The sequence below is a fragment of the Anolis carolinensis genome, chromosome 5, assembly GCF_035594765.1.
Source record: "Anolis carolinensis isolate JA03-04 chromosome 5, rAnoCar3.1.pri, whole genome shotgun sequence".
Lineage (NCBI taxonomy): Eukaryota > Metazoa > Chordata > Lepidosauria > Squamata > Dactyloidae > Anolis > Anolis carolinensis.
Window position 1 is genome coordinate 60,386,567 of NC_085845.1, and position 27,465 is coordinate 60,414,031.

Sequence of the window (27,465 nt, forward strand, 5' to 3'; positions counted from 1 at the left end):
TGAACTGCGTTATATGGTCGTTGTAAAACCTGATAATACAGCCCAATCTGCTTTATATGGCAGTGTAGATACAGGGTGTTCCACACAGCCCTATATCCCAGAATATCAAGGCCGAAAATCCCTCATTATCTCAGTGTGGACTCAGATAAACCAGTTCAAAGCAGATATTGTGGGTTTTCTGCCTTGATATTCTGAGTTATATGGAGGTGTGGAAGGGCTCTAGGAAAACGACAATTCCAAGGATTCCATCGCATTGAGCCATGAGAATTAAAGTGGTGTCAAACTCCACCTCTTTACCGACTAGATAATAAATAAATAAATAAATAAATTTGCGTTCTGACTTAATTATATGGCAGTTTAGATCCAATTTGCTTCTGGAGGTGGATTTTAACCTTCAGTAGAGAAAGCTACAGGACTAGGAAAACTACAATTCCAAGAACTACATCGCATTGAGCCATGAGAATTAAAGTGGTCTCAAACTTCACCTCTTTACTAAGTACATACAGTTTGAAATTGCTGTTATGTTGTCAGTGTAGACTCACGTAATAGAGTTTAACTACACGAGGCTCTACTGACCATATAATACACTTTGAAACTGCATTATAAGGCAGCGTAAATAGGGCTTTTGGCTGGATCTAGGCTGCCAAATAAATGCAGTTTCAGAATGCAATATTAGCTGCATTGAAATGGATTATATGAGTCTATACTGCCATATAATTCAGTCCAATGCAAATAAATAAATAAATTTGCATTCTGATTGAATTATTTGGCAGTGTAGATCCAGTTTGCTTCTGGAGGTTGATTTAAACCTTCAGCAATATTTCCTACAGTTTGAACATTTCATGTGGATTGAAGGCATTTTGAAGACTCAATGCTAAAGCATCTCGAAGCACAATCACTCCCAGCAGGGAAGGCCAAAGGACTAGGAAAACTACAATTCCAAGAACTCCTTCGCACTGAGCCACGAGAATTAAAGTGATGTCCAACTTCACCTCTTTACTGACTACATATACTTTGAAATTGCTGTTATGTAGACTTGTGTAATACAGCTAAACTACATGAGTCTCTAGTGATCATATAATACAGTTTGAAACTGCATTACATGTCAGTGTAAATGGGGCCTTTGGCTGGATCTACGCTGCCAAATAAATGCAGTTTCAGAATGGCTGCAGATTGGCTGCACTGAAATTGATTATATGAGTCTACACTGCCATATAATCCAGCCCAATGCAAGGAATCTGCATTCTGACTGAATTATATAGCAGTGTTGATCTAGCATTAATCGGAGGACATACTGAAAGGAAGGACCCTTTAACCCACTGGAACTCTGGCTAACCCACTTGTATTTTATGGCTGCTATGATACATCTTAAATGAACACTGGTGTTAGCCATTTTAAAACCATTTTAATGTAATTGAATCCTAATTGCTTTTAGGGTATATGTGGTAAGGTTTTACTCATGTTTTAGTTTACTATGTTTTATTGGATTGTTTTGGATTATTTTAATCTCGATGCTTAATTCTTTGTTGTAGGTTTACTGTTGTGGCTGTGCATTATTTTGTATTATTTTGATGTGTTTGTACTCATTGAGGCATTTAATGTTTGCCTTTTTGGTTAGTGTCTGTAAACCAGCCTGAGTCCCTTAGGAAGAGAGGGTGGTCTAGAAATAAAGTTGTTGTTATTATTATTATTATTATTATTATTATTATTATTATTATTATTAGGCGCTCCATGCAGTCAAGCCGGCCACATGACCTTGGAGGTGTCTATGGACAACACCAGCTCTTCTCCTTAGAAATGGAGATGAGCACCAAACTACAAAGCCTGACAGGACTAGACTTAATGTCAGGGGAAAACCTTTACCTTTACCTTATTATTATTATTATTATTATTATTATTATTATTATTATTATTATTATTATTATTATTATTATTATTCTGCTGGGTATACTGGGACTTCTGTCAGAGTAAAACAGTTAAGGGAGTTCATGGCACAGTCCTGAATGAATGTTAACCCTGTTTCTGGGTACATTTGACCTGCTGATTCCAAAAAGGGCACCAGTTTTTCCTTATCAGCTCTAGATTTTGATATACAGAACATTGCTATCTGCCTGGCCTGCCCATAGAAAATCAGGAAAACCATATTTAAGAAACTAGAACTGATGTGGTCTATCCAATCCAATTTTCGGAATCCCTTTCACAAAGAACCCCAGGCACAGGCCTAAAAACCAACACGAAAAAATAGAAACAATACCAGGACCATAGCCAGAAAAAAATTCGGGTGGGGGAGGGGGTTTGAAACTTTTTTTTAGTGTATCATGAAGAGTAGTTCCATAACGCAAAATAATTTAGAAATCAGACACACAATTTAGACACTCAAGACAGATAAACTTCGGTTAGAAATCAGACACACAATTTAGACACTCAAGACAGATAAACTTCGGTTTATTCCACTTCTCCTAAATGGTGGTCCTTTTATGTCATCATTCTGTTTTAAATTGGTTTTTACTGTTATTTGGTTTTAATGTGTTTTATCTGGTTGAAGATGCTGTTTTTACATGTATTTTACTTCGTTTATTATTTGTTTTGGGGCTTGGCCCTGTGTAAGGCACCTTGAGTCCCTACGGGGAGATGGAGGCGGGATAGAAAAATAAAGTTGTTGTTGTTGTTGTTGTTGTTATTATTATTATTATTATTATTATTATTGGACACTCATGGGAATTTGGTCAATCAGTTAAAATTCATGCGTAGACTAGAGGTTTTTTTAAAACCTGAAATTTTTTGGGAGGAGGGGTTGAACCTCTAACCCCTCCTACAGCCCTGAATAATACTAATAATACTAATACTAATAATAGGTATGCAAGCAGTTTCGCCTCTTGCTGTCCATGATTTTGGTGAATCCCGTGGGTGAGGTTTCCACATTTCCTAAGCAGAGTCAGAACTTTGCTTTCTGTGATATTTTCGCCTGTACATGTATGTCTGTGTGGTCGTGCACAGATCTATATTATATGAACGGCTCACTTGAAGGCACACTAAATAGCTACCCTTAAAAAGAAGCAGAAGCATCAAAGAGGAGCTGAACCAGAAGGGTGTCCTCATCTGAGTAAATAGAGCATCTCAAAAATGAATGGCACACAGGTACACATTTATATACTAGCTACACAACAAAGCATCCTTGGACTCAGATCACCCAGTTCAAAGCAGATCTTGTGGGGTTTTCTGCCTTGATATTCTGGGATATAAGGCTTTGTAGAAGGGCCCTGGGATGTGCCATGGAAGTTTTATTCCAAGGCTGACCTCTGAGAGTTTTCCTTAGGCCCCTGGGGTCATAAACGCCTCTGCCCTGGAAACTCCCTAGACATGTAGTTATCCCAAAATTATGTCTATAGTCTCAGACCCAAGATAGCCTTGTGGTTGGGACGTTGGGAGTCACTGAATCTAATACTCAGGCTGTATCTATACTGCAGAATTAATGCAGTTGGACACCACTGAGCTATGACTCAATGTGAAAAAGCGGGGACTTCAATATGTCTATTTTAGTTCTAATTTTAAGGACTGAGGGCCCTTCCACACAGCCATATAACCCAGAATATAAGGCAGAAAATCCTACAATATCTGCTTAGAACTGGGTTATCTGAGTTCAAGGCAAATAATGTCGGATTTTATTCAGCTATGTGGAAGGAGCCTGATTCCCCTGAAAATGTTGAGTTTTAGTCTACACTATAGAATTAATGTAGTTGGGCACCTCTTTGATGTGGCTCAGTGCTGTGGAAGAATGACAGTTTTATGAGTGCTGGGGCCTTGGAAAACTAAAACTCCCAGGATTCCATAGCATTCGCTGATAGGCGAGTTAAGGCCCACACAGTCATCTAACCCAGAATATCCAGGCAGAAAATTCCACAATATCTGCTTTGAACTGGGTTATCTGAGCCCACACTGTCATATATCCCAGCAGATAATGTGGGATTTTATTCAGCTGTGTGGAAGGGGCCTTACTTTCAGCTTCAGAAAAACCCCAGGAATAATATATTTTTGCCAGTTGTTGGGGAATCTGAGCTGTTAAGGCTCAAAATAACCAACCCTCAGTTGCGGTGATTCCACCTTAAATATAGCAGAGTACCAGAAGTAAACTTCATAACCAGCAGAAATCGAGGTTGTGGTGAGCAAGGATAAGCTTCCATTAGTCAGGATGGTTTAGGATTGCAGAGTCAGAACTTTTATCTTTCTACCTGTGAGAATGCACATCTTGCAAAATGTAGCTGCACAAACTTTTTATCATTTTACTTCTTTAGGAGTTGGGATTTCTTAAACTAGTCAGCTCCAAGACCCTTTTCTTCCGGCTTTCATGGCCGGAATCACTGGAATGTTGTGTGTTTTCCCGGCTGTACGGCCATGTTCCAGAAGCATTCTCTCCTGACGTTTCACCCACATCTATGGCAGGCATCCTCAGAGGTTGTGAGGTATATTGGAAAACTAAGCAAGGGAGTTTTATATATCTGTGGAAGGTCCAGGGTGGGAGAAAGAACTCTTGTCTGTTGGAGGCAGGTTTGAAGGTTGCAATTAATCACCTTGATTAGCATTAATGGCCTTGCAAGCTTCATTCCTGCTTGGGGGAATCTTTTGTTCGGATGTGTTAGCTGGCCCTGATTGATTCATGTCTGTAATTCATCTGTTTTCAGAGTGTTGCTCTTTATTTACTGGGAGAAATATCTCGTCTATTTGAGGCAAGCGTGAATGTTGCAGTTGGCCACCTTAATTAGCATCGAATAGCCTGTCAGCTTCAAGGTCTGGATGCTTACTGCCTGGGGAATCCTTTGTTGGGAGGTGTTAGCTGGCCCTGATTGTTTCTTGCCTTGAATTCCCCTGTCTTCTGAGTGTTGTTCTTTATTTACTGTTCTGATTTTAGAGTTTTTTTAAAAATACTGGTAGCCAGATTTTGTTCATTTTCATTGTTTCCTCTTTTCTTTTGAAATTGCCCACATATTGTGGATTTCAGTGGAAACTCTGGAGTCATCTTATTTCTTAAACCCTTCTTGTGGATGGGAAAGCCTGCTTTTTCTGCCCCCAATTGAAGGTAGCTGTATTTTTGGCTATATCTCAATAATTTAAAGGATTTCTGGGTGTTTAAAGACAGAACTGGAGAAAAAGGGCCCGGGAATGCATTTTCATTCCTTTGGAAGAAAGTGTGCATTTGATGTATTTATGTTCCTTTTTTAATTATTTGGAGTCACAGCCCTTCTGATCCGGGTTGCTATCCGATTTGGGTCTCCCCAGCTGAGAATGTGATCATCTTTCTTATTAAAAGGGCGAAAAACCCATCACTAAACATTTTACGACTATGAAATCGGGTTTTCCCCCCCATTATGGATGCTTTTTATGGGTTGATTCTTGGCTTGGAAGATTATGATGTTTTTGAATGACCGGTGGAGGAAAGAGACACCCTTTGGCAGAGGTTTTGCACATAAAATAAACTAAGCTCACATCCTAGAAACTATATTACTATTTCTTAATGCAAGCCTATGGAGTCCCCAGTGGCGTAGCGGATTAAACCGCTGAACTGCCCTGGACTTTCTGACCGAAAGGTCGGCAGTTCGAATCGGACACAACGTTTGCCCAGGAAAATGCGTGAATTAAGGAGAATATTCCTGGGCTGCTGAGAAAAAAGCAATCTTGCAGATCGCAGACTGGTGCGATTCTAAGGAAGTAAAGGCATAAATCAGGGCTGGAATTGGCTTGGAATTGCCCTGTGGGGATGCCACGGATCTGCTGAATTGTTTCCTCCCAATATATATTCATAGCACACGCACAACATGCCTTTCTCACGGTGCTATACAAATCTATAAACCTGATCTCCTTTCTCGGAGTTAAGGCTTCAATACACACATTTCCTTCCATTGAAAGCGTCTCCTGATTGGTTTAACCGGACCCTGTGAAAGTTTGGGGAATTGACAGTTTCATCCAGTTTGGAGAAAGGACAGTTGCTGGTCCAGCACGCATGTCAATTAATAATAATAATAATAATAATAATAATAATAATAATAATAATAATATCATCTAGTTTGGAGAAAGGACAGTTGCTGGTCTAGCACGCATGTCAAATAATAATAATAATAATAATAATAATAATAATAATAATAATAATAATAATGTTAATAATAATTCTTAATACTACTACAACTAATAATATAATAATAATACAGTAGAGTCTCACTTATCCAAGCTAAACGGGCCGGCAGAAGCTTGGATAAGCGAATATCTTGGATAATAAGGAGGGATTAAGGAAAAGCCTATTAAACATCAAATCAGGTTATGATTTTACAAATTAAGCACTTCATGTTATACAACAAATTTGAAAGAAAAAGTAGTTCAATATGCAGTAATGTTATGTTGTAATTACTGTATTTACAAATTTAGCACCAAAATATCATGATATATTGAAAACATTGGCTACAAAAATGGCTTGGATTATCCAGAGGCTTGGATAAGCGAGGCTTGGATAAGTGAGACTCTACTGTAGTAATAATTCTGGCTACCAGTATTTAAAAAACTCTAAAATCTACTCAGTAAATAAAGAACAACACTCAGAAGACAGGGGAATTCCAGGCATCAGGGCCAGCTAACACCTCCCAACAAAGGATTCCTCCCAAGCAGGAATCAGTCAGGTTTTGACGCTGTAAGGGTATTCAGTGCTAATCAAGATGATTAATTGCAACATTCACACTTTCCTCCAGCAGACAAGAGTTCTTGCTCCCACCCTGGACCCTTCCACAGATATATAAACCTCCCTTGCCTAGTATCCAATATACCTCACAACCTCTGAGGATGCCTGCCATAGATGTGGGCTTCAATATACACATTTCCCTCCATTGAAAAGCGTCTCCGGATTGGTTTAACCGGGACCCCGTGAAAATTTGCAAAGTTTGGGGAATTGACAGTTTCATCCAGTTTAGAGACAGGACAGTTGCTGGTCCAGCACACATTTGTCAATAAATAATAATAATAATAATAATAATAATAATAATAATAATAATAATAATAATAATGGAATTCCAGACATGAAACAGTTAGGACCAGTTAACACCTCCCAACAAAGGATTCCCCCAGGCAGGAATCAGTCAGGCTTTGAAGCTGCAATGCCATTAAATGCTAATCAAGGTGATTAATTGCAACATTGGCACTTCCCTCCAGCAGACAAGAGTTCTTTTTCCCACTCTGGACCCTTCCACAGATATATAAGCCTCGCTTGCCTAGTTTCCTATATACTTCACAACCTCTGAGGATGCCTGCCTTAGATGTGGGTGAAATGTAACGAGAGAATGCTTCTGGAACATGGCCATATTAGCCTGGAACACTCACCGCAACATGATGATGATGATGATAATAATAATAATAAAATAATAATGGCCAACACACGATTTGTTGCCTCCAAAGTTAGCCCTGTTTCTCTGTATAATTGACCTGCTGATTCCAGTAATGGCACCAGGTTTCCCTTAAAAAGCAAAAATGGGTTCCCAAGAGCTTAACTAACAAGTATGACCTATTGGAATAATAACAGGATATTAAATACCATTCAACATTATAATTAAATACAATACACGAGTGTAGATTCCAGATTGGCTGTTAGAAATCACAATCAAATTGTTGCATTCACAGTATGATACACAGTAGTGACATCCAGAATATAATACATTTCCTTATTTGTTTTCTTATTTCTTCCTAGTCCCATACTATTTCTGAAAGATGTCAGCAGAGAATTGACCTATCCTTCCATAATGATAAGAGTAAGTAGTATGTACTAATATTAGTTAACCTTACTAAGTCAGTAAGCACTACAGAACCCAACAACCAGACAAAGACTCAATGTGGGAGTCCAAACTGATTGAGGATTAGGAGTCTACTCATCTTACAAGAAGAAATAAGAAAACAAATAAGGAAATGTATTATATTCTGGATGTAACTACTATGTGAATATAACAGTTTGATTGTGATTTGGAACAGTCTATCTGGAACATACATTCATTTATTGTATTTAATTATAATGTTTGATGATATTTAATACCAAGTTCCTCCTATCAGCCCCAGTTTTTGAGATACAGAGCATATGCTATATATGTGTCCCTTCAGAGAGATAGGGTGGAATACAAATATAGTTATCATCATCATCATCATCATCATCATCATCATCATGTCTATGTTTATTTTATATTTTATTGATGTTTCATATGTTATTTATGTGTTTAATTGCTAGTGATACTGTTTTTGACATGTTGGAAGGTGTGTTGAGTCCCTGTTTTGGGGAGAAAAGCGGGGTATAAATAAATATTATATAATAATAATAATCACCCTTCATTCATAGAAAATCAGCATAATCATATCTAAGAAACTAGAACTGATGTGGTCTCTCCTATGCAATTATCTGAATCGGTGCCCCAGATAACCCCAGGAACAGGCCTCAAAACCAAGGCACCAAGAAATAATAAAAATAGTAATAATAATAGTAATAGTAATAATAATAATAATAATAATGGATTCGAATTAAATAGAAACACTTCATTGTAAAATTAGTGCATCTCCAGACAATTTTAACAGGCTACGAAATCCTGGGATGTGTAGATTTGGTGAGGAACCAATTACTCTTTGACAGAAGATTAAAGATGCGGCTTGTAAAACTACAGATCCCATGTTTCCATACTATTGAGCCATGGCAGTTCAAGTGGCTCAAACTGCATTAATTCTACAGTGTCCCTGCCCCTTTAGATCTCAAATTGTGAAGCCAAACAAGGAAGATATTGTTGCGTTGGGTTTTCCTCCCCCAAACAATTGGCTACAATAATAATAATAATAATAATAATAATAATAATAATAATAATAATAATAATAATAATACGAATCACGTTGGGATTTGCTTGCCAAGGCAGTCTGAACTAGGAAACTATACTCTTCGTTGGCTTGCTGTGAGTTTTCCGGGCTGTCTGGCCATGTTTCAGAAGCATTCTCTCCTGACGTTTCGCCTGCATCTATGGCAGGCATCCTCAGAGGTTGTGAGGTATGTTGGAAACTGGTCAAGTGAGGTTTATATATCTGTGGAATGCTCAGGGTGGGAGAAAGAACTCTTGTCTGTTCGAGGCAATCGTGAATGTTTCAATTGGTCACCTTGATTAACATTGAATAGCCTTGCAGCTTCAAAACCTAACCTAACCTATTTCTGCGGGGGGGGGGGGGGTCCTTTGTTGGGAGGTTTTACCTGACTCTGCTTGTTTCATGTCTGGAATCCCCCTGTCTTCTGAGTGTTTAATGTGTGACAGCACATTAAACTCTTCAGGGGCTTGAAAGGCGAGGGAAACCGGTTCAGTCGCGAGATAGGGCTGCAAAACCGCCGGACCCCATATAGCACCTGAAGGGAGTGAAAATCCCGAGCATCCAATGCCTGGCTCGCTGGTAAACGAGCTCCAAAAGGGACGAAATCCTATATTTTTCTAAGGCCAAACATCTTTAATCCGGACCGGAACATTCCTTCGATTCAGACATTCCTAAACCAGGGGCTGTTTAAAAAAGACCTCCTTTTCGCATAAAGAAGCGGGAGTCACTACCTAAATGGACCAGTTTCCAAACCTATTGTGTTTCAGGAGCAGCGGTGGCGCAATGGGTTAAACCCCTGTTCCGGCTGGACTGCTGACCTGAAGGTTGTGGGTTTGAATCCGCCAGACGGCCAATTTTCTCGCACTAGAAGCAACTTGCAGTATGTTCTCGAGTCGCTTCTGACACGAGAAAACAAACAAACAAACCCCCGACTGTCTCGAAACATTCAAATACAGGCAAAGGAAGTATTTCCGTCTCTTGTTCCCAAACAATCCAGAAAATCCTCTCTTGGATCCCACCATAAAACGCTTTTGACCAGTAAAATAATGCAGTGCAAGAAATAAATATGGAATATGTGCAATTGACCATTGGAACGCCCCCCTCTACGATTTTGTTGATATTAGATGTTTTTAATTCCATGCCTTCATGTCTAAAATGTTGTTTATATCTATGTTTAATGGTCTTGTTAATTTTCAGGCATAGTTATACCTTTATAGTTTAGTTTTTATGATTTGGTTTTATATGTATGTATGTTAGGCATGGAATTTTGCCATTATTATGTTGTAAACCGCAAGCGGTATATAAATACAGTAAGTAAATAATAAATAATAATTCGTTGAAAATGAAAAGGGGGCTGAAAATGGCCCAGATCCTTTAAAGCCAAGCTGGTCGGAATTGGGGGTTTCAAAACAAACAAGACACCAACCTAGTAAAAAAAATATCTATATTTAGGGGAGTTTTTAAAAATAGAAAATCAGTTCTGCTCTTTGCACACTAAAAGGCACTTGAGTGTGTATGTGTCTAGTGACTTCTGTGGTTAGATAAGTGGGAGCCAGAATTCCTGATGGATCCATTGTTAAATCACCCAGAGATCTACCTGTAGATCCTGGATTTTGTGCAATTGTAATTGTTCTATGTCTTCCACACACATTGAAAAAGAGAAATGTGCATACCACCTAAACCCAAACACACAGAGCTACTCTAGGAAGACAGTCTGTTTGTTGATACAGACCTTTGTTCTTGGTCAGTTATTGTCACATCCCTTCTCGACTACAGTCTGATTTATGGAGACACAATAACAGAGATTTGAGTGCAAGACTTCTCCAAAAACTTGCCTTCGCCTTCCTCTGAGGTTGAGAGACTGAAACCAAATCCATTCAGGAGGTTTCCAGGCTTAATCTGGTCTTCCGGATTCCTAGCCCAACACTGTGCCAGTTTTCTCAGGGCTCTTCCACACAGCTATATAACCCAGAATATCAAGGCAGAAAATCCCACAATATCTGCTTTGAATTGGGTTATCTGAGTCCACACTGCCATATATTCAAAGCAGATAATGTGGGATTTTATTCAGCTGTGTGGAGGGGCCTGGTTCCCCCGAAAATGTCGAGTTTTATTCAAAGGGGGCATCTACACTATAGAATTAATGCTGTTGGGCACCTCTTTGACACGGCTCAATGCTGTTGAACAAAGAGAGATTCTGTTCCTGGTGTGGAAATACATTCTAGTCTTCCATTGAAAGGGACTTTCTTCCAGAGAAGGGCGATCCAGTCTTAAAAAACTGGAGAAGAAGTTACTTGAAACTATCCCAGCAGCCTGGTTTGTGAGCTCAAGGTGAGATATTAATTATTATTATTATTATTATTAGCATTAATATTTATTGATATAATATTATTATTAACATTAATATTAGTATTGTTATGAATTGCACAACCCAACAAAATTAATTTTCAGTGTCTTAGTTTTTAGGCCTGTTCCTGTTTCCTTTGAAGGAACAAACAGATTCTTAAATCATATTTTTAGGGCACATCTCTACTTTCCCAAAGTTGGCTTTAGGTCAATAGATTAGCTGTAGAGGAAGACGGGACTACCGCTCCCACCCTCCTTCCTGGTTTAGGTTGAAGGGGAGTTAAAACTCCACTCTGACTTTTGTATGACAAAGACTGTGGTTCCCAGCCTTTGGTCCTCCAGTTGTTTTGGACTTCCCTTCCTAGAATCCCAGCTGTTAGGAATTGTGGGAGCTGAAGTCCAAAACTGGGGGGACCAAAAGAGAACCGCTGAGGAAGGGAACATTTCCAGGGCAGAATTCAAGCAGTTTGACATCACTTCAACTACCATGTCTCTAGGCTATGAATCACAGCCCTAGAGTGCTGGTGGATCTTATCCACTATTGAATAAAATACTATCTTATCCACTATTGAATAAAATACTGTTCTGGAACATAGCCATACAGCCCTGGAAAACTCACAGCAAACTCCTTAGGTTTCCATCCTTTTGATGTTTTCCCCCTAAGTAGGATACAGATTAATGATGAGATTGGTTACTTCATTCAACCCCATGCCACTTGGAAACTTTTATTTCTTGAATGAGGATGAATTTATTGAAGACAATAAATAAGCTGATTGTGATAAAGATTTGATTGTTTGCCATACTCTCTCCAACCCTGTGCTGGGAAAATGGTGGAATAGAAGTACCCTATTTTCCCCCAAATTACATTTTTGCTTCGAAAGATGCTTTAGAGCTTGTTTTCAGGGGCAATCTTATTTTTCCCAAAATGATTTTTAAATTAACTATATTTAGGGCTTATTTTTTGAAATAGGGCTTATATTTCGAGCATCCTCAGAAATGTTGAAAAATCATGATAGGTCTTATTTTCCAGGTAGGTCTTATTTTTGGGGAAACCGCATGTAGTGTCTAAGGGGGGGGGGTCACTGGGTTGCTGTGAGTTTTTCAGGCTGTATGGCCATGTTCCAGTAACATTCTCTCCTGACCTTTTGCCTGACAGGTGAAAGGTCAGGAGAGAATGCTACTGACACAATCCTGGGCTTTAATTTTTTTTATTATGTAGCATTTTATTTGTCTCCTTAATTACCTTATCCCAAAATGCCTGTATGGTAGGTTTACATAGAGAAAACAATAAGCAAAAGGACCAAGAAATATACCAATACAGCAAGAGTAACCATAGCCAAAGACTAGAAAGAGGGGGAAAAAAAGCTTAACTAAAAAGGATTGGAGGGAAAGCATGCAGGGGAATATACGCTAATGATCAAACTAACCAATAATAGGAGGAACAAAAGTAATGAGGACTTTTTGGAAAAATGGAAGTTGACCACGGCATATCTGAAAGGAAAGTCAGTGACATAGAGGAGCTCCATTAGGCTATGAAAAAGAATAGATACATTGGTTTAAAGGCTTCATAGTGCTTCAGCATTGGAAGTCATGGTGAAGGGTGCACGGGTGTGGGGAAGGGGTTTTATTTTATGTGGGAGAGGGGTTTCCATTGCGTGTATGTTCTGTAATATGTGTCCTGTGTTGTTGTTTGAATGTTATGGTGAACTCTTTTGTTAAAAAAGTTAAATGAGAAGAAAGTATAGACTGAAAATAGTGGGTAACATGTAGAAATAGCAAGACTAATATGCATTCGATGTCAGAAATAACTGGTTGATTGACTAATGTAGATATGCATGTATACTGTATATCAAAATTATTGTTAATTGGTTTTTTTCGTGTCAGGAGCCCTTGAGAAACTGCAAGTCGCTTCTGGTGTGAGATAATTGACCATCCTTGTGGGAGACTTCTCTCATGTCCCCGAATGGAGATGGAGCTGACAGAGGGAGCTCATCCATCTCATCTCCCCAGTTGGATTTGAACCGGCAACCTTCAGGTCAGTAACCCAACCTTCAAGTCAGAAATCCTGCCTGCACATGGGGGGCGGGGGCTCCATTGTTACTTGATTATATCTGCTATGAACTATAATAAACTGTTTACCAAAAAAATTAGAGAATGCTACTGGAACATGCCTATACAGACCGAAAAACTCACAGCAACCCTTTAAGTGTGTGCATTGGTAGGTAAGTAAGCGTAAAAAGGAAATATTGCTACTGGAACATGGTCAGACGTCCGAAAAACCCACAGCAAGCCTATATGTAAGCCCTAGAGGAAAAATAAGACTGTCCCTGAAAAAAAGCTCTAAAGCACCTTTTGAATCAAAAATTAATATAAGACTCTGTTTTATTTTTGGGGAAACCGGGTACTTATATTCCACTATTGCGCTAGCACAGGGTTGAAGAGAGTATGCAGCCCGAAAAACTCACAGCAACTCTATTGGTAGGTAAGTAAGTAAGCGTAAAAAGGAGAGAATGCTAATGGAACGTGGCCATACAGCCCACTGCAACCCTATAAGTATGTACACGGGTGGTTGTGCCTCAAGGCATCTGACGGGGTCGGGTTTTCCGTGTGTGTGTGTGTGTGTGGTGGGCGCCGTACTGACCATCTCCTTCTTGCGCTTGTCCTCCTTGAGGTCGGTCTTCTTGATCTCGGCCTTGAAGGCCTCGGCCTCGCCCTGGGCCTCGTCCTTGGCCAGCAGGTCCATGAGGTAGGCGATGTAGCTGGTGGCCAGGCGCAGCGTCTTGATCTTGGAGAGCTTGGTGTCGGCGGGCACGTTGGGGATGCACTCGCGCAGCTCCGCGAAGGCGCTGTTGATGCTCTGAGTCCGGCGCCGCTCCTTGCGGTTGGCCGTCCCGCGGCGCTTGACCGGGCGCGGACCCCCGACCAGCAGGCCCTCGCCGCCCCCGCCGGACATCCCCGCAGGGCCCCCGCCGCCGCCCGGAGGGGCCACGTAGTGGTGCGGGTGGTGGTGGTGGTGGTGGTGGTGCTCCAGGCCTCCCGGGGCGCCGCTGGCGTACTCGGGGCTGTACGAAGAGAGCGCCATGCTGTAGTCGGGCGGGGACAGCTCCGAGGGGTGGCTGCTGCCCCCACTGCTGATCAGCCAGCCGTGGAAGTACGGGCTCTCCTCGTGGCCGCACCGCGTGGCCGCGGCGGCGGCGGCAGCGGCGGCAGCAGCGGCGGCGGCGGCGAAGGGGTAGCCCTCATGGTGGACCACCGGGTGGTGCGGGAAGCCCCCCACCAGACTCATCCCCCGGGAATCTCAGCAGCGCCAGGAAGGGGACATGGGGAGAGGCCCCCAAGTCGGATCAGGGCCTGCCGGGGCACGCATGCAGCGAGGGAGCCCCTCGGGGGAGGAAGCCCAAAGGGGAACGCAAACAGGGGACGGATAAGGGGAATCCAAAGGCAGAGAAGCAGGCCTCGGTGGCCACGCAAAAAGGGGGACGCTGTCCCACTAAAAGGCCCCCTTCCAGCAATAATAAGGGAGCGGGTTTCCTAAGCCCTCAAAGAGAGAGAAGCAGGCTTCTGTCTCCCCGCAAAAAGGGGACCCTGCGCTACAAAAAGACCCCCTTTCCAGCCAAACGGGGAAGGCTTCAGTTAAGCCCCCAAAGAGAGGGAAGGAGGCCCTTTTCGCAGCGCAAAACAAGGGAATCCGCAAAAAGAAAACCAAAACAGGGGAGCAGATAGGGAAGATCTCAAAGAGAAGGAAGGCAGTCTCTCCTCTATCTATCGCCCCGCTAAATGAGGACCCTGTGCTACAAAACGCCCTTCTTTCCAGCAACAATCTTCCAGCAGATCGGGAAGATCTCAAAGAGAAGGAAGTAGGCCTCCCTTCTATCTGTCACCCTGTAAAAAGCCTCCTTTCCAGCCAAACAGGGGAGCAGGTAGGGAAGATCTCAAAGAGGTCTCAAAACAGGCCTCTGTCGCCCCGGAAAAAGGGAACCCTGTGCTAAAAAAGCCCCCTTTTCCAGCCAAACAGAGGAGCAGGTTTCTCTTAAGCCCCCAAAGAGTGGGAAGCAGGCCTTTCTCGTAAGGCAAAACAGGGGAGCAGATAGGGAAGATCTCAAAGAGAAGGAAGTAGGTCTCTCCTCTATCTGTCGCTCCGCAAAAAGGGGACCCTGGGCTACAAAAAGCCCTCCTTTCAAGCCAAACAGGGGGGCAGGCTTCCCTTAAGCCCTCAAAGAGAGGAAAACAGGCCTTTCTCGCAACTTAAAAAGAGGAATCTGCAAAAAGAGCCAAAAAAGGGGAGCAGAGCGAGAAGGAGGTTTTTCTCGCCCTGTAAAAAGGGGAGCCTTTCCAACCAAACCGGGGGGGGGGGGAGTTTTCCCACGACCTCTCAAAGAGAAGGAAGTGGGTCCCTTCTCTCTCGTCCTGCAAAAAAGTCCCCCCTTTCCAGCCAAACAAGGGGGGGCAGGGTTTCTTCAACTCCTCAAAGAGAAGGAAATCGGCCTCCTCTCTCGCCCTGCAAAAAAAAAAAAAAAAAAGGGAACCCTGTCTTACCAAAAGCCTCTCTTTCCAGGCAAACAGGGGGCCAGGCTTCCCTCAAAGAGAAAGAAGTAGGTTTCTCCTCTCTCACCTCTGCAAAAAAGGGGACCCCTAGCCTTTCAACTAAAGCAGGAGGCCTCTGTCAACCCATAATAATAGAGAAGCTACTAATAAAGAATAGAAGGGAGGAAGCAAAAATAGGGGAACCCTACCAAAAAGGTCACAGAAAGAACTCTACCCAACAACAACAACAACACAAAGTAACACCTACAGGGAATACAGGGGAGCAGGTTTCCCCAATCCTACACGACAAGGGAAGACACTCCCAAAAAATAAGAGGGATCTCCCCACACAACAAAAACGATCCTTACCCTACAATCAAAGGACTGGGTTCACAAAAAAGGACCACTTCTCCCAAAAAAGGACCCACCCACCTTAAAAGGGGCTCTAACCCAATCGAAAGGACTTCTCACACAAAAAGGGATTGTTCTATGAAAAGGGATTGTCCCTACTCCACGAATAGGAAGCAACCCTCTCCCCGGCCAACTGGGCCCTGCTCTTCTCCAGCGTCTCTGTCTTCGGCCTTTTCTCCTTCCGAGGAGGGTGTCCAAACTGGCCCTGTTTGGCGAAGTCTGTCCCGGTTACAGCGCGGCGGCTCCCATCCTTGGCTCCTCAGAGTCGGGGGGCCACCACTCGGCCGCAAATCTCCGAAGGGAAAGAGGGCCCCAAAAGCTGGGACCAAAGCAAAACGCAAGAGGAGTTCACCGCGGTGGCTTTTCCGCCTCGGGACGGCGCCGGGCAGTGGGCGAGCTCCTCAGCCCCATCTCCATGTAGAGCCACATCTTTAGGGCCGCTCGGGTTAATATATGTCGTCAGAGGCCCCCCGGGCCAATCGGGAGAGAGCGGGGGCGGGGCCGTCAAACTCCGGGGCCCTTTTTTTGTTTTCATCTTCCCCGCTGCTAATTGTCGGGCTTCTCTTTCGGGATTGGCTGCGCTTCCCATCCATAATATAATTAAACCCAACGAGGAAGCAGCCCCCCTCCCAGTCCGGCGCTTGCTGAAGCTAATGCGGATATTTAAGAAGATTTAACTTCGCCAGTAAGTATGGGGTTATCTTTTGGGGCGATGGTACTGAATTTGTATTATTTTCTATGAGAGATGCATACAAAGGGGGGTCGACTGAAGCCCCTTCCTCACAGCTGAATAAAATCCCACATTTTCTGCTTCGAATTGGAATATATTGTAATGTGGCCTCAGATAACCCAAAGCAGATATTGCGGGGGTTTTCTGCCTTGATATTCTGTGTTATATGGCTGTGTGGAAGGGCCCTGAGCAACAAAAATGGGCCATCCTTCCGATTCAGGAGTCGTGAAAGAGTTGTGACTGCATATTATTTCGAGCTATACCTATACACATGGATATATCACAATAATATGCATTGCTTGTACATAGTATATTAATAATTACATACCTCTCTAGATTAGTCTCTCTTTCTCTCTCTAGAATGTACTAACTTACTCGAGTTGTGACTGCATATTATTTCGAGGCTACACATGCACACACATTTTCGACTATGTATATATAGACGTCTATATCTGTCGCTAGATTTTCTGTTTCTGGATAGAAGTTACTAAGCGTATGCAATTCTGCAAAGCAATAGTATCGCAGATCGTTTGGACTCAGGGTAATAATACCATGTATAATCGTTGTGAAATTACGGGAATGCATATTGCAGTATGTTTTTATATATTGCACGATGATAGATGATCATGCTGTGTGTGTGTGTATATATATATATATATATATATATATATATATATATATATATATATATATATATATTGCAATATATATATATATATATATATATATATATATATATATTGCAATATTATATGTATATAATATTGCACGAGTATATCTATCTATCTATTGCAGGACTATATCTATATTTATAGTCTGGGTTGCTGTGAGTTTTCCTGGTTGTATTGCCGTGTTCTAGAAGCATTCTCTCCTGACGTTTCTCCCACATCTATGGCAGGCATCCTCAGGGGTTGTGAGGTATATTGGAAGCTATATATCTGTTTATTTATCTGTGGATGGTCCAGGGTGGGAGAAAGAACTCTTGTCTGCTGGAGGCAAGTGTGAATGTTGCACTTAATCACATTGATTAGCACCGAATAGCCTTGTAGCTTCAAAGCCTGGCTGCTTCTTGCCTGGGGGAATCCTTTCTTGGGGGGTGTTAGCTGGCCCTGATTGTTCCTGTCTGGAATTCTCCTGCTTTCAGAGTGGTGTTCTTTATTTACGTTTTTATATACTGGTAGGCGGATTACAGGAGTTACAGTATCGCAGATCGTTTTGACTCAGGGTAATAATACCATGCATAATCGTTGTGAAATGTGAATGCATATTCTTGCATTATGTTTTTATATTTTACATGATGATAGTCATGATATATATATATATATATATATATATATATATAATATTGCAATACTGCAATATAGTCGTGCGATATTATATATATGCATTTATATGTGTGTGTGTGTGTGTGTGTGTGTGTATAAATATATAAAATATTGCGGGACTATCTATCTATCGATGTATTGCAGGACTATGTCTATATCTATAGACTGGAGCCGTGAAGAGAAGAGGGATATTATTATTATTATTATTATTATTATTATTATTATTATTATTAATAACAATAATAATAATAATAACTTTATTTTAGGAGAGGATGAATAATAATAATAATAATTATTATTATTATATTTGTATCCTGCCCCCTCCCCTTGGGCGGCTTACAAGACAACAACAATGCAACAAAAGCAACATACAATTACTTCAAATCAAATAATTTAAATACTGAAAAAGCTCAACAATGGCAGATATTTTTTTGCCAAGTCGTTACCTAGTTGCTTTGCATCCCTCTGTTCTGTTTCACATCCAGGCATTTCATATCCTTCTAAAGTCTTTCCTTGTTTTTCAGGATGTAAGACTTAGTGTATTTGCAAATTGCAATAAGTTCATTGGAAGTTCTGTTTTATCTGACTGTTGGCCAAAGGGAATGATGTTGACACTTTATCAGGTTGTGAAGCTTGCTGCAAACTAAAGAATAAACAGTACAAATCTGCCTGCATACAAGCACAGCTAAAGGTAGGCATTTGATGCCGTGCAATGTCTACATACTACTACTACTAATATTAATATTGTCTAATAATAATGTCTAAATAATAATAATACTGTATCTGTCTCTAGATCTCTCCCTCCATCCCTTGTATAGGATTTACAGTAGTGCTTATGTTACACAACTAAAGGTAGTGAAATGTCTACATACTTCTAATAATAATAATAATAATAATGAAAATAATATTGTCTAATAATGATGTCTAAATAATATAATAATAATAATAATAATAATAATAATAATAATAATAATAATAATATCTGTCTCTAGATCTCTCCCCCCATCCCTTGTATAGGATTTACAATAGTGCTTATGTTGCACTACAAAACACTAGTGTTTGTGCTTAAAGGGTAACAGTGCCAATTACATCTATTAACTGAAATTGTCTAAGGAGTAATTAGTTACTTGGTCTACCTACAGATTTGTTGCAGAAACATTGAGTTTGAATGTGAGTGGGTGGGCGGGCGGAGGATTTTTTCTAATTGAGGGTATAATTTATTACCACATGGAGGCAAATCCCCGTGAAATCAAAGCGATGTACTTCGAGGAAAATTCATTCCCAGTCCAAGGTAACCTTGAGATGTGTGTGTGTGTGTCCATTCCCAGTCCAAGGTAACCATGAGAATATATATGTGTATGTATAGTATATGTATATATGAGAATATATGTGGGTATGTATATGTATGTGTGTGTATATATATGTATAATGTATATATGCACACACACACACGTATATTATGTACACAGACCTATACATATACATACACACACAAATATATTCTCCTGGTTACCTTGGACTGGGAATGAATTTTCCTTTAAGTTTTGCTGCATATATATATGCAGTAAAACTTTTTAAATGAACTTCATTCAAGATTAAAGTGAACTACCAAACCTAAAGGCCAGAAGAGATTTTTTCCCAAAGAGTAGGAATGTTCAAATATAGCATAAATGCAGCAGCTATAATAATAAGATTATTATTATTATTATTATTATTATTATTATTATTATTATTATTAATAAACAACTACTTTTTCTAAAAAATAATAATACCGAACACAGCCAAACTCTGGATCCTGTCGGTGGTAAATCAGCCAGTTTTCTTCTCTCAGCTATTTAAAAGTTCTTCCCAAAATGACCCAGTTGAATGAATCTTTTTTTCTCTCTTTTTGCTGGTTCAAAATAAAGCGACGCACAATGAAAATGTATTTTTCTTTCAGCTTGTTGAGTGTTGTTCGCATTCTCCCTGCCTGAAACCAGTTTTCCCATCAACTGGGTAAGTAACCGAATCTATTTTACCAACACCGAATGGATTTTTCTTCTTTCCATGAACCAAAGATAGAAAGAGACGTTTCACCAAAACCAGGGAGAATTGGAATATTTTTCCAGAAAAAGATTGGATTTAGAGACTTTAAAAAATTATTTTGACTTAATTTTTATTAATAACTGAAGGGCAGGGAGACTTGAAGGAGAGGTTTAAGAGGCAAGCCCCGGCAGAGAGTCAATAAGATATCTAGGGAGGTTGCTCGGATGTAGACTTGGCCCGCTTGGTTTGGACGGCTCCCCGCTTTGGCTCTGCCCGGATCCCGGCCTGAGTCGGTGAGGCGCGCTCCGCCATCCACACCCACATGCTTTGGTCTTAAATGGAAAGCAAATCCAGCTTGGAGTGAAGCCAATCCTGAGTCTCTTCCCTTCTGAGTCGAGTTCTAGTGAAAGCGAAGCACAGCCCGAGATTTGATTCCTCCGTCTTTCCAGCCCACCTTTCTTTCGATCAGAGATACTGGGAGGGATTATTATCCCAATGGATCAACTAGAGCCCACGGATCTTATCCTTATTATTGGAGATTGCATCTGAAATATGCGTTATATAAGTAGTATATAAGTCAGTCTCTGACTCTCTCTCGAATGTTATATATGTATGGAGCTCATACATGTCTATATGTGATTGTATGTGTGTGTATGATCGCATATACAGTATACACACACGCACGGAATCCATACATATACAGTAGAGTCTCACTTATCCAACATAAACGGGCCGGCAGAATGTTGGATAAGCGAATATGTTGGATAATAAGGAGGCATTGAGGAAAAGCTTATTAAATATCAAATTAGGTTATGATTTTACAAATGAAACACCAAAACATCATGTTATACAACAAATTTGGCAGAAAAAGTAGTTCAATACGCAGTAATGCTATCTAGTCATTGACTACAAAAATGCGTTGGATAATCCAGAACGCTGGATAAGCGAGTGTTGGATAAGTGAGACTCTACTGTATAACATTGTGTGTGGATGACACATACAATCTCTCTAATATTTGTTTATATTTATACACACATATACGGGTTCCACATACATTAATATTTATACACGTATATATGAGACTCTTTCTCTCTCTAATGTTACATATATGGTTTGCATATATGGGGTCTCATACACACATCCCATATATACATATACATATGCAATCCATATATATGGATTCTAGGAGTTTTCCTCCAAAAAGTGTTATGAGATATAGTTATAGATATATCCCATATGTGTATGACTCTCTCTGAAATATATGATTTTATATATATATATATATATATATATATATATATATACACACACACACATATACATATGTAATATCCCATATATGCAGTAAACACACACACACACACACACACACACACACACGCATGCACATGGAATCCATATATATATATATATATATATATATATATATATATATCTCTAATGAGATATGTATATGCATTAAATACGCGTGCGCACACACATATGGAATTCATATATATAACATTAGAGAAAGAGAAAGAGTCTCACATATACGTGTGTATATAAATATTCCTGTATGTGGAACCCATACACACACACATTCTGGAAGCTGTCCTTCAAATGTGAGAGATAGAGACATATACATACATGTATACATATACATGTATGTATATGTGTGTGTGTAAACATTCATGTATCTGGAATCCATATATACACACACATAGAGAAGGTATCTCTCTCTGTGTGTATATGGGCTCCAGGTACATGAATATTTACACACACACACATATTCTGGGAGTTATCCTCCAAAAAAGATATATACATACATACCTTTTTTGGAGGACAACTCCCAGAATCCCCCAGCATGCCCTGCATTCGCATCAAAAATGCAAGGTAAATATTAAAAGTTGGGAAAGTTATTTTTCCCTCCACAACGGAACATTTTGTTGAGTTGTCGTCCAAGAAGTCAGTTCCTCAAATTTAGGGGGAAAGGTCGAAAAAAGTAACCTCCTTAATGTTAAGTAAGCTTGATCCCGATTTTCCGGTCCGGGCGTTACAAGTCCTTTGACACCCGGATCCTCCACGCGGGGCTTTGGAAGTCAACAATAGTAATAATAATGTGCAAATTCGCTATGGATTCCTATTGCGGTGGAGGGATTGGTACCAATACAGTTGGATTGTGATTGTTGCCATACGAAACCCTTGAAAGACGGCGGCAGGGCAGGAGCCGCGGTGGCGCAATGGGTTAAACCCTTATTCCGTCTGGACTTGCTGACCTCTAGGTTGGGTTGCTGACCTGAAAGTTGCAGGTTCGAATCCGACTCTGAGAGGAAATCAATGGAGTTAAAAAGGAAGCTCAGTTTTTTAAAAATTGCCCACTTTTGAGTGCATCTATATTGTGGAATTAATGCAGTTTGATAGTCAACCGTTTCAGAATCATGGGAGTTATCTTTTGGCAAAGTTTTCCACCTCCTCTGCCTCACTATAAACCTTAGGATTCCACTGCATTGAATCATTGCATTCCAAATGGTGCTAAACTGCGTTAATTGTATGGTGTAGATGCACCCTTACCAGCTACGCCCAAACCAAACCCAACAGCCTTGGTAGAGAAGGGAACACGAGCTGAACTACTTGAGAGGAAAGGAAAGCTGGCACACACCTCCTGTATAGGAAAATGCGGTTTTATGTCCACGAAAACAACTCAGGAGAAAATAAAAATTGGTTGAGTTTTAAAATTGCGATTTTATTTTCCTTCCTTCCCTCCCACCTTTCCCTCCTCCCTCCCTCCCTCCTTTCTTTCTTTCTTCCTTTCTTTTTATTTCCTTCTTTCCTTCTTTCTTTCCTTCTCTCCCTCCCTCCCTTCCCCCTTTCCCATCCTCCCTCCCTTTAATACTTTATTAAATAATCAGTATTTTATATATAGCTTTCCATAAAGAAGTAGAGTGTTGGTTTGCTGTCGGTTTTCCGGACTGTATGGCTATGTTCCAGAAGCATTCTCGCCTGCATCTATGCCACGCATCCTCAGAGGTTGTGTGAAATCTGTTGGAAACTAGGCAAGTGGGGTTTATATATCTGTAGAAAGTCCAGGGTGGGAGAAAGAACTCCTGTCTGTTTGAGGCAGGTGTGAATGTTGCAATTAGCCCCCTTGATTAGCATTGAATAGCCTTTTAGCTTCAAGGTCTGGATGCTTCCTGCCTGGGGGAATCCTTTGTTTGAATGCCTTAGCTGGCCCTGATTGATTCATATTTGGAATTCCTCTGTTTTCTGAGTGGTGTTCTTTATTTACTGTCCTGATTTTAGAGGTTTTTAAATTACACGGCATATTACTTGAAAACACAGAAATCCTGGACCGCTCTGACAACCACCATGTCAGACTACACAGAGTAGCCATTGAAATCCATAGGCATGTGGACAATTTCAACAGAAAGGAGAAAACCATGAAAATGAACACGATCTGGCTATCAGTATTTTTAAAAAAGCTCTAAAATCAGCACTGTAAATAAAGAACAACACTCTGAAAACAGAGGAATTCCAGAGAAGAAACCATCAGGGTCATCTAACACCTCCCAACAAAGGATTCCCCCAGACAGGACTCAGTCAGGCATTGAAGTTGCAAGGCTTTTCAATGCTAATCTAGGTGATTAACGGCAACATTCACACTTGCCACTAACAGGTAAGAGATCTTTCTCCCACCCTGGATCTTCCACAGATATATAAACTTCCCTTGCTTAGTTTCCAACAGACCTCACAACCTCTGAGGATGTCTGCCAAAGATGCAGGCGAAACGTCAGGAGATAATGCTTCTGGAACATGGACATACAGCCCGGAAAACTCACAGCAACCCAATGATTCCGGCCATGAAAGCCTTCGACAACACATTAGGAGGTTTTCCTCTTTGTTTTCTTCCCAAAGCCTCCCCTTTCATATCTTTCTCTCTCTCTCTGTATAGAAGTTTTGTTTGCCTTCAAGTCGCTTCCGATTTGAAGCTTCTCAGTGGGTTTTCTTGGCCAGTTCTGTCCTGAGACCCTTTGGCACAGCTTCCCTCTGAGGCTGAGAGAGTGTGACTTCACCAAGTCCACTGGGAAGGTTTCTTTCGCTCAGTACTGATCTCTTGGAGTCCAGCTGGTCATACACATACAGAGATATATTTTTTGGAGAATAGATTGGGTGATTTGGAAAGTCATTTGCCGGCATCTCTTTCTCTCCAGCTCTCCACAAATAACATGAGAGAGCCACCTCCTCAAAAAGATAAAATAAAAAAAAATCAGTTACCAACTAGAACTACATTTTAAGTCGCTGAATAAGTCAAATAATGCATTTATAATGGACCATAGACACCAAAACCAAGTCGAAGTTTTCTGCATCGCCCCCCTTTCCACATCTGCTTTCTGGCCTCCTATTTGCTGTTTCCTCTGTGGAGTTGGATTTTGCTATAGTTCCCTGCATTTATGTTTCTTTATAAACCGACAAGGGCCAGTGATGATGATCACCGGTACATACACTTGGAAGTGGAATCTTGGACCTGTTGATATTGGACTTTCCTTATGTTTGTGCAGACTCTTTCAAGTCTCCTGCTGACTTATTTATTTGCTACATTTATATGCCGCCCTTCTCACCCCGAAGGGGACTCAGAGCGGCTTACAAATTAAAGTTACATACAATATTATATTATTAGCATAGTACAATACTGGTAATAAATTACTATATTGTACTGTATCAATATATTGTAATATTATTAGTAATATTACACGTAAAATATAATATATAATTAATATTATATTGTATTATTAGTATTATATCGTATTACAATATAATATTATGAATATTATATGCATATACAACATGTTATAATTATTATATATTATTGTAAATTATATTGTATATCTATATATATGTATGTATACACACACACATATATGTGTGTGTATATATACATATATACATACACACACACACACACACACACACATACATATATATATATATATATATATATATATATATATATATATATATATATATATATATAAACCTAGCATAGCATGTTATTGCGGGGGAGGGGCCTCCAGCTTATGTAAAGAGACAAGATGGAACTCTCTTCATGGCTCCCTCTTAGATCTGGCACCCCAGCGTCAGTTGGAGATGATGCATTCCATAGGGTTTTCTTATGAAATACAGCCTAGAGCACTTGGGATTTGATGTGTTGTCGAAGGCTTTCATGGCCGGAATCTGCTTTGCACTGGGTTATCCCAGTCCACATTGCCAGAAACATACAGTAGTGGGGAAGGGGCCCCAGACTCACATTGGATTTTTTTTTAACTGCTGCATCATAGGGTTGCTGTGAGTTTTCTGGGCTGTAGGGCCATGTTCCAGAAGCATTCTCTCCTGACCTTTTGCCTGCATCTATGGCAGGCATCCTCAGAGTTTGTGAGGTTTGTTGAAAACTAGGCAAGGGAGGCTTATATATCTGTGGAACGTCCAGGGTGGGAGAAGATTAGCACTTAATGGCCTTGTAGCTCCAAGGACTGGTTGCTTACTGTCTGGGAGAATCCTTTGTTAGGAGGTGTTTGCTGGCCTTGATCATTTCCTGTCTGGAATTCTCCTGTTTTCTGAGTGTGGTTCTTATATTTACTATCCTGATTTTAGAGTTTTTTTTTAAAAAAAAATACTGGTAGCCAGATTTTGCTCATTTTCATTGTTTCCTCCTTTCTGTTGAAATCATCCACACGCTTGTGGATTTCAGTGGCTTCTCTGTGTAGTCTGTGTAGCCCAGCACTTCTGTGTTCTCAAATAATATGTTGTGTTCAGGCTTGTTCATCAAGTTTCTTCCAGACATGAAACAATCAGGTCCAGCTAACACCTCCCAACAAAGGATTCCCCCAGGCAGGAATCAGCCAGGCCTTGAAGCTGCAAGGTAAATGCTAATCAATGCTACCCTGGACCTTCCACAGATATATAACCCCCCCCCCCCCTCGCCTAGTTTCTAACATACCTCACAACCTCTGAAGATGATTGCCATAGATGTGGGTGAAATATCAGGAGAGAATGCTTCTGGAACATGGCCATACAACCCAGAGAACTCACAGCAGCCCAGTGATTCTGGCCATGAAAGTCTTGGACAACACAATCTGGGATAATTAAATCAGATCCTGGGATCAGGTCCTGAAATATAGGGCAGTGTAGATCCAGTAGGTGGGAGTCATTCCTGAACTAAACCTTAATTGTGTCTGTTTTGGTCTTTCAGGGTCATCTGTCCTTGTGGAGATCTGCCAACTTTACTACTAGTGAGGATCCAAGGAGAAAAGGATATGCCCTGTAGAAGCCCAAGACCTCCTAAGAATGGCAGCCTCCATCTATGTTTCCAGGAGACTATCTTTCTCTGAGTTGGACTTCTCCTGGACCAAAGTCCTCCATGACAGATAGAGCTAACACAAGCTAGTCCCTGATGTGTGCCTTCAAGTTGTCTCATGGCAACCCTAAAGGATGTCTTATCCTTCTTCTGAGGATGAGAGAATGGGACTTGAACCCGCTGTGCTTCCACAGCAAAGCAGAGATGCAAAGCCTGGTCTGCTGAGTCCTAGTCCCAGGCTCAAGCCACTAATGCAGGCCGGACCCTCCTCACAAGGTGTCTTCAGGTCACAAGTCAATTCTAGGGGCTCCAGATATTCTGACTTCTTAGTCTCTCTTTGTTTTGCCTAAAGGGGAAAAAGGAGTCAAAGATGGAAAAGCAGGATGGGGATGCTGAGACACCTTTTTATTCAGGCAGGTTTTTAAATAAGAAAGTTTGAAAGAATGACATTCTTTTAACAGATTTTAAATATTTTAAGTTATTTTCATGGGCTTGTGTGTTGAATTGTGTCTTAATATCTGTATGTGTGGGTTCTAAATTGCATTTTAAATGCTGGAGGAAAAGGGTTGTTAAATGCTGCCTCTGAATCAAAAGATAAAAGCAGGATATCATCATCACTAGCATCCTCTTTCTACCTCTGGTGACAGTCTGCCCACTTCTGTGCCTGTCTGTGCCAGGTGGCCTGTATTGAGGGAAGTTGAACACTTCTATAGGTTTTGCCCCCTTCCTTCTGAGTCTAGTAGTGGTTCCCAACTTTTGGGCTTCCAGTTGTTTTGGACTTCAGCTCCCACACTTCCTAACAGCTGGTAAGATGTCTGGGATTTCAGGGAGTTGAAGTTCAAAACACCTGGAGGCCCAAAGGTTGGGAACCACTGGAGGCTTGGGTATCTATCATTGGTGGTCTCCCATCCAAGTAGT

At 40.8% G+C, this 27,465-nt stretch overlaps 1 protein-coding gene and 1 long non-coding RNA gene across 3 annotated transcripts in view; one reads left to right on the top strand and one right to left on the bottom strand.

Moving 5' to 3' along the window:
• Nucleotides 1-16,569, bottom strand: part of hand2 (heart and neural crest derivatives expressed 2) — a 36,069-nt gene extending 19,500 nt beyond the window's left edge. The window contains exon 1 of the mRNA XM_062981374.1: nucleotides 13,847-16,569. Within this exon, the coding sequence (XP_062837444.1) occupies nucleotides 13,847-14,491 (645 nt within the window). The 5' untranslated portion in view covers nucleotides 14,492-16,569. The remainder of the gene's footprint in view (nucleotides 1-13,846) is intronic.
• A 90-nt stretch (nucleotides 16,570-16,659) lies between these two features.
• LOC134299226 (uncharacterized) lies at nucleotides 16,660-27,034 on the top strand. Of its 2 annotated transcripts, none has more exons than XR_010006393.1 (4): nucleotides 16,660-16,824; nucleotides 18,719-18,885; nucleotides 20,134-20,189; nucleotides 26,443-27,034. It is a non-coding gene; the product is annotated as an uncharacterized LOC134299226 (long non-coding RNA). The 2 variants fall into 2 exon arrangements; XR_010006394.1 differs by lacking the exon at nucleotides 16,660-16,824 and adding an exon at nucleotides 17,658-17,787.
• The last annotated feature ends 431 nt before the right edge of the window (nucleotides 27,035-27,465 follow it).